Here is an 8,551-nt window from a genome sequence, read left to right on the forward strand (position 1 = left end):
CTAATATCTATGACCAAAATCGTAAAATAATCATATGTTTAGAATCAATTCTAGTCTTTACTCTTATTTTTATAATAAAATGTGAGTGAGAATGAGAGGAAAATGAGGTCCACTGCCAAAAATAATAAAAAGTTGAATGTGATAAATTTTATGGAACGAACGAAAATAAAAAAAAAATTGCACCCACACTTTTTCTCCCAAAACTACCAAAAATAAAAAATAAAGCCACACTAATCAAGTCAACGATCATTAAGTGTTTTCCATATCCGTCGCAAATCGCATTACATAAAATAACTGCATAAATCAGAATATCAGATAATAAAGATTTGCGAGATAACAAACGTTGACCTCATTTATATCACTCTATCCAATAATCCCTCCAACTTTCACTCTTCATAAAATCAAATGTAAAATATATGGCAAAATATAGGAAGGCTGATGATGTAGATAGAAAAAAAATACTCTCTCAATTTCTAAAAATATGAGCTTTTTAATTTTGAAAATTCATTTCTATTAACAATTTTTTAAAAAACTTTTCTTTCTATTCCTTTTTACTTTATCAATTATGCATTAAAATCGTGATAAACCAAATGTTCATCTTTTTAAGAATGAAGTATATGAAAATAGTGACATCACGTTATCCGATTCTTAGGTTGCAACCCTGATGGCTGGACGGTGGAAACACAATGATTTTCCGGTGAGTCGAAGATAGACCAAGACGTAGGGAAAAACTCAAAAAAGAATCCTTGTGTGTTTTGGAGATGGATTTGAATGCAGGAGAAGAAAACACATCTTTTATTTGACTTAGTCAACTAGTAGTGTTAGGTATCTTTGAGGTTACACGCGACACATACCTTGTCTTGTGTAGATGTTAACAATTTGGATGGGAAAAGGATAAGATCTTTCATTTTTTTGGAGACAAAATTAATATTGTCTTGTCCCATTTAAGATGTCTATCTATCCTTTTTGGCTTATCATATTCAAGATGTACATTTTCTATATTTGAAATTAATCTCTCTCTTCTCTTTTCGTTAAAATATTTAATTACATTTTTCTCTCTACTTACTCCACCTAACAACTCCTAAAATCACGTGTCACTTAAAAATGTAGATATCTTGTTAGACGTAGAGAGTACTAGGTGTAGTATTTCAATTGTTAATAGTATATAGTTAAAATTGATCGGTCATATATAGTTAAAATTGATCGTTCATATATTGTTAAAATTGATCAATTCTTACATTAATATTAAGAATTCAAAATACATCAGTCTTACATGGATATTAAGAATTCAAAATACATCGTTTTTTCATTCATAATCATTAATCAAGTGGTTCAAGCTGCAAAATTGGAACTCATATGTAGCCTTTTGTTTCACAAGTGTTCGAATCCCTTTTTTTCCTTCACAGCCGCTTAACAGGTTCATTTTATTAAAACTCCTCTGTCTCTAAAAAATATGAATTGTGATTAAATGTCTCATATTTGACCGGCACGAGTTTTAAGAAATTGTTTGACTTTATATAAGAAAGTAGATAGAAAAGTTAGTGAAATGTGTATCCTACTTTTATATTTTAGCAATTCATAACAAGACACCAACTATTAGTTAATCTTCCACATTTTCTCATAACAAATTAATTTCAATACTACTTTAAATTTCAAAGTAATCATCAGTTTTGTTAATTTTTGAATTATTTATGATTTCTGAATCTTGAGGGCCTTTCATACTCCTACTAGGAGTAAAAATTCCATGATCACTCCATACCATGATGGCATAATGACTTGGTGTGACTCACCATTAATTTCTTGACAAATGGAACTAAAAGGGCCAACATGCCACATCAGTTGGATATAAATTTAGCAAATTGATGACACAAAATAGACACATCCATTTAATAATTTTATGAAAAGTGGCCTAATATTAAATTTGGAAATTACCACATAATTAATTGGATTGCCATATACTATTACAGTATATATACGTATATTAATATCATAATTAATACGATAAAATTATACACATAAAAAAGTAATCATATTGCATTATTTTTTCATTTTTCAAGTCAAGGATAAAAAGTATACTATAACAATTCTTGAATAGTGCATATTTTAGATTCTATGGATAAGACTTCTATTTTCTTGTTTTATATTTATATATATACAAAAAATTTACCCATAAATTTATGACCTATAACTTATTTTGTTAGCATAATAAATTATAAATTTTATTATTTTTTACCGTGTATAATATTATTATACACAGAGTAATGGAACACCAATTACATAATAATATTATTATACTATAATTCCCATATTATTATAAATGCAATATGATTAATTTTTTATGTGTTTATTGGTATTATTATTCTCAAAATAATGGCACGCCAATACATAATAAATGCATTATGATTAGTTTTTTATATGTACGTATAATATTATCATATAATGAGGTCAAATACATTTACTCCTTGTACTCCGTTGTCCATATATGGCAATCCAATTAATTTTATGGTAACTTCTAAATTTAATTATGCCACTTTATATAAAATGATTAAATGGATGTGTCTATTTTGTGCTATTAATTTGCTAAATTTATATCTATTTGATGTGGCATATGGGTCCATTTGTCAAGAAATTAATGGTGAGGTACACCAAGTCATTATGCCACCATAGTATGGAATGACCATGGAATTTTTACTCCTCCTACTAGACTTTGTTCAATTACATCACAAAAGTGTTGAGTTGAAGTAAATATTTCTTTTTGAGTTGTGATAGTAAAGTGTTGATTTGAAGTAAATATTTATTTTTGAGTTGTGATAGTGATCTAGTGATCATCCGAGTAGAGGAAATAATTCCATTGCAACAAAATTTGGCAACACTAATAATGGCAACAACTATAAGCATGATGAAATCCAAGAGAAAAACTTGTGTGATTGAGGAAAACTTGTCCTCATCCTCAACATCTAAATTATTTCCAACCACCTAACCAATTTTGGAAACTAAGATTAGCACGACGACGATATTATTACTCGCGTGCAAGCCAAGTCAAGCGACAGACGCCATGTGTCGGATCAAGTCCACAACGCGGTTGCTGCGTATCCAATGCAATGTCACTGGCTAAACTCCCAATTCGCGATCAAATTAAAGAAAAAAAATCATGAGTTGAAGTTGTTTGTTTACCTGTAGCCCCATTCGTTGTCGTACCAAGAGACAACCTTAACGAAGTTCCCGTTCAGTGCAATTCCAGCCTTGGCATCGAAGATGCTAGACCTGTTCAACACGAAGAAATGTATGAGCAACACAAGAAACCAACATGATTATCATGCATAGGTGTTTGTGTAGAGAACTCTGACCTGCTGTCACCAATGAAGTCGGTTGAGACGACGTCGTCTTCTGTGTATCCCAAAATCCCCTTCATGTTACCCTCAGACTCTTGCCTGCATAAAATGTTTGAGAAATGGCAAGGTAGAGAGTACTGAGACAGAGGAGTGATATGTATTATACTTGATAACAGCCTTGATCTCGTCGTATGAGGCTGCCTTTTCGAGCCTAGCAGTGAGATCAACGACTGAGACATCGACGGTAGGGACACGGAAAGCCATTCCAGTAAGCTTTCCATTTAGTGCAGGAAGTACTTTCCCAACAGCCTGTGAATTCATTCATTAAACATCCATTTCCAAAATGCAAATTACTAAAACAAACATGTTAGTATCTAAAGCTACCTTCGCAGCTCCAGTGCTGCTAGGAATGATGTTAAACGAAGCCGCTCTTCCACCTCTCCAGTCCTTCATCGAAGGACCATCCACCGTCTTCTGTGTCGCTGAACAACAACAACAAACACACGTTTAATGCATCGAACAAAATCACGAGACAATTGTAATTAGACATACCGGTCATGGAGTGGACAGTCGTCATCAGCCCCTCAACAATACCAAACTTGTCATTAATAACCTATAACAACAACACAACTAAAAATCAGAAATCGCGATTCGCTTCCTTGAAAAGAAAACAGTAACAGAGAGGGGAGAACGAACCTTGGCCAACGGGGCTAGACAGTTGGTAGTGCAACTAGCATTCGAAACGATATTGATGTCCTTCTTATAATCCTTCTCATTCACACCAACAACAAACATGGGCGCATCCGCGCTCGGGGCAGAAATTATAACCTTTTTTGCACCTCCCTAAATCGTCACGAAACCAATGCCTTCTCAAACCAACGCCAAACAACACGAACGAGCGAATAAAAATCATAGTAGTATGTACACACCTTGAGGTGTGCTGATGCCTTGTTTGTGTCAGTGAAAACTCCAGTTGACTCGACCACATAATCAGCACCGGCCTGGCCCCATGGGATTTCTTCGGGGTTCCTATTCATAGAGATTCAACACCATTAGCTTTATGTAACTAGACGAGCTAGCAACGATGTGGATGAGGGAGATAAACTAATACCTCATGCCAAATACAGTCACGGGCCTATCGCCAAAGAGCAATGTCGTGGAATCCTTAACCTTCAGCTCGTGATTCTTCCACGGACCGTGAACACTGTCGTATTTGAACATATATGTCTGTCCAAATACATCAACTTCTTAGTTACAACAACAGAGGATGATCAGCTCAATAAAATAAAAAATAAAAAAAAACAGATAATTATTCGGATTCGAGCAAAAATAATGAAGGGAATTAAAACTACCATGTAATCAGTGGTGATGAATGGATCATTAACAGCGACGAGCTCAACATCGTCACTCAACAGGGCAACTCTGGCCACCAGACGCCCGATTCTTCCGAATCCTACGCACCCGTTCGCGTGTAAATTCATATAATTATGCATAATATCATCGTAAAAAGAAGCAAAAAATGAGGAAGAAATTGAAGGAACAATTACCATTAATCCCGATCTTGATCTTCGCCATGATGGAGAAAAATAGAGAGGAAATGAGATTGGAGTAGAGATTGTGTAGTAGAGTTTGAGTAGGGTGTGTATATATAGGAGTAGAAGAAATGTGGATTCAATGTGGAGCTTAGACATTAAACACGTGCTAATAAATTACTTGGATAACCGTTTTTCGCGGCAAATGTGTGATTTAGTTTTACACGGTCTTAACCAATAATTAATGCATCACACAATTAAAACCAAATGATGAAAATGATACAAAAGCAATTTGTAAGGAATTAGTACAATTCATTTTACAAAAGTTAGTGCTTCATCATCCTTTCAATTAATCCAATCAATTTTTGCTTCAATTTCAATGGAATGTCATATTTCGATTTTTGGAGGTGAGCAACAAACTCTTAAAATACCACTGAGTTAAATAATTCATGTAGTAATCTTGTTATTAATAAAATATGCTGATAAGTTTCCTATGTCAATGGTTCTCGCTATAGCCACATTCTCACAATTTGCAATATATCTAGTTTTTTGTCTAAACCGAGAAGATTTTATTAGAGAAGAAATTCAGTAGTATGTAAATGTTACAGATTCAATTCTCATATCGATTGTGAGAACAATTGGTGTGAGATATATAGACTAAATGAATTCTCTCTCCTAATAGGTTAGTTTTTTTGGATGAATTCTATTGTTTGGTCTGTATCAATTGATGCTTTCTTTGAGAGCCCAAACGGCTCGGAGTAGTGGCTGGGCAACGAACTCGCCGTGACCAACGAGGACGTTGGTTCTTAAAGGAGGGCTGAATAACACCATACCACCATTTTAAGTTGTTAGATCTGAAGATAATGTGATTCTCAAGCTGTGATTCTCAAGCTGCCATGTGACAGCCTATTTTAATTAAATTAGAACATAAAAAACATCGAAAGGCAAAATCGGTATTTTCTATTTTCAGTTTGTTATAAGATTGCAGTGTTATTCTATGAATATTGCAGTGTTACCATGTAATATTTGCAGTTTACATATTACCAAATTCGTGAAAGCCCTGTTTAAGGGACGGTTTAGTGAATGCTCTATGGATGGCCTAACCATTTCAATTTCTTTTCCAAAATAAAAGCCAACTGCATGTCACACTGAAGAAAAGGGTTTTGGTTTTCTTTATTTTCTTGATGATCAGAATACACGGTTGACACATCCTTTATAGGCATAGGATGTATCTCTATGGTAAGTCTCAATTGTAGGGATCCTATTCTATTTTAGTTAATAAATAATTTACAAATCATACAAATCATAGGAATGATCTTCGGTAATCTTTGGCATGATTCTCGGTAATCTTCCAACACTCCCCCTCAAGTCAAGTGATGGGATTTCCAACACTTAACTTGTCCAAGCTTCTCGGAATGACTTCGTGTTCACAGCTTTAGTCAATATGTCTGCCAACTGATCTTCAGACCTGACAAACGGTAGTTCAATAATCTTGGCCTCAATGTTCTCCTTGATAAAATGTCGATCCACCTCCACATGTTTAGTCCTATCATGCTGAACAGGATTCTCTGAGATGCTAATCGCAGCTTTGTTATCGCAGAACAACTTACAAGGTTGTGATGGATAAAGATCAAGTTCAGTCATAAGTCTCTTTAACCACAGTATTTCAGTGAGGCCACTTTTTATGCCTTGGAACTCTGCTTCTGCACTTGACAACGCAACCACCTTCTGCTTCTTGCTTCTCCAAGTGACCAGGTTCCCTCCTACAAAAGTAAAGTACCCGGCAGTCGATTTTCTATCATTGGGGTTCCCCGCCCAGTCCGCATCAGTGAATCCATGTACCTCTAAGTGACCGTGGTTCTCAAACAACACCCCATGGTCTGCTGTTCCCTTCAAGTATCGAACGATTCTTATGACTGCTTCCCAATGATCTTCCTGCGGTGAGTGCATAAACTGGCTGACGACACCTATTGCATATGCTATATCTGGACGAGTGTGTGAAAGGTAGATAAGTTTTCCTACCAATCTCTGATATCTCCCCCTGTCGGTAAGCTTTCCTCCTTCCCGTATCTGCAGTCCATGGTTCTGTACCATTGGAGTGTCAGCAGGTCTGCAATCTAGCATTCCCACTTCTGCAAGCAAATCAAGCACATACTTTTTCTGGTTTATAAAGATTCCTCTGTTTGATCTTAAGACTTCAATGCCCAAGAAGTACTTGAGAGGGCCTAGGTCCTTCATCTCGAACTCTGTGAACAAGTTCTTTCTCAATTCACCTATCTCTTCTTCATCGTCCCCTGTTATAATCATATCGTCAACATAGATGATAAGGCACGTAATCTTTTCACCCCTTTTCTTGAGGAACAAGGTATGATCTGAATTACTCTGTCTGTACCCATATTTCTTCATCACTTCAGTGAATCTGCCGAACCATGCTCTCGGAGACTGTTTTAGCCCATATAGCGTTCTTTTCAGCTTGCATACTTCTCCAGATCCAAACTCGTCAGTGAATCCTGGAGGAGGGACCATGAACACTGGTTTTTCCAGTTCCCCGTGCAGAAATGCATTCGTGACATCGAACTGATGGAGAGGCCAGTCTCTGTTTGCTGCAACTGAGAACAATACTCGTACCGTGTTGATCTTGGCCACTGGGGAGAAAGTCTCAGCATAATCGACTCCATAAGTTTGGGTATATCCCTTTGCCACTAGTCGAGCCTTATATCGATCAATTGACCCGTCTGGCCGTCTTTTTATGGTGAACACCCATCTGTATCCTACGGCCTTCACTCCTTCCGGCAATTTTTCTTTCACCCAAGTGTCATTTCTCATCAAGGCTTTCATCTCAGTAAGCATAGCCTCTCTCCAGTGTTTGCACCCCATAGCTTCTTCGGCCGTCTGTGGAATCTCTTGCTCTTCATATAATGCAGCTTCAAATGCTCGCGCCATCTTTGTCAGATTTCCCTGGACAAAATTCGCCACTCCATATCGGTTCTTCTTCTCGATCCTTTCAGTAAGCATAGCCTCTCTCCAGTGTTCTCTTCAATCTCTGCATCATTAGCATCATCTGTAGTATTTACTTCAAGGATTGGATCCGGACATACCTCGGATATCGGTTGAGGCGGGTCAGATGGACGTGGTTGAGGAGACTCTGGAGAGGCTTGCTCGGCGACAGTGACAACTGTCTCTGGTGGATCCTCAATCGAGGGGATTGGAGGTGGCACGAACCAACTTAGACAGTCCTCATGATTATTTCTAGGGTTGTTAGGTTTCTCCCCCTGACTGCTAAAGTGGTGGGTGTAAAAGTACTCGGTTTCTAGAAAATCGCAGTTTATGGTGGTGATGATTTTCCTAGTATTTGGATCGAAGCATCTATATCCCTTTTGGTTGACCCCATAACCCACGAAGACACATTTGATCGCACACGGGGAGAATTTGATTCTCTCATGTTTGGGAATGTGGACGTAGACAGTGCACCCAAAGACTTTCGGTGACATGCCAAGGGCTTCAGGTATTTTGACTTGCTGGGAAAGGATGTCAAGGGGAGTTTTGGATCGCAGGATTTTGGTTGGCAGTCTGTTTATTAGGTATACGGCAGTTGCAACGGCTTCTGGCCAAAGGGTTTTTGGGACATTGGATTCAATTAGAAGGGCGCGGGTGATTTCCAGAATGGTTCGGTTTTTTCTCTCGGCA

The 8,551-nt window shown here is 37.0% G+C and overlaps 1 protein-coding gene across 1 annotated transcript; it reads right to left on the minus strand.

Moving 5' to 3' along the window:
* Positions 1–2,834: 2,834 nt before the first annotated feature.
* LOC121777935 (glyceraldehyde-3-phosphate dehydrogenase, cytosolic-like) lies at positions 2,835–4,928 on the minus strand. The gene is made up of 11 exons (XM_042175270.1): positions 4,880–4,928; positions 4,685–4,785; positions 4,444–4,559; positions 4,262–4,361; positions 4,029–4,175; positions 3,885–3,945; positions 3,717–3,814; positions 3,499–3,641; positions 3,348–3,431; positions 3,175–3,264; positions 2,835–3,085 (listed from the first exon to the last, which is right to left on the minus strand). Exons 1-11 carry the CDS (start codon positions 4,905–4,907, stop codon positions 3,040–3,042), a joined length of 1,014 nt encoding a protein of 337 aa, XP_042031204.1. The 5' UTR covers positions 4,908–4,928; the 3' UTR covers positions 2,835–3,039.
* Positions 4,929–8,551: the final 3,623 nt, after the last annotated feature.

This window comes from Salvia splendens, chromosome 18 (assembly GCF_004379255.2).
Source record: "Salvia splendens isolate huo1 chromosome 18, SspV2, whole genome shotgun sequence".
Lineage (NCBI taxonomy): Eukaryota > Viridiplantae > Streptophyta > Magnoliopsida > Lamiales > Lamiaceae > Salvia > Salvia splendens.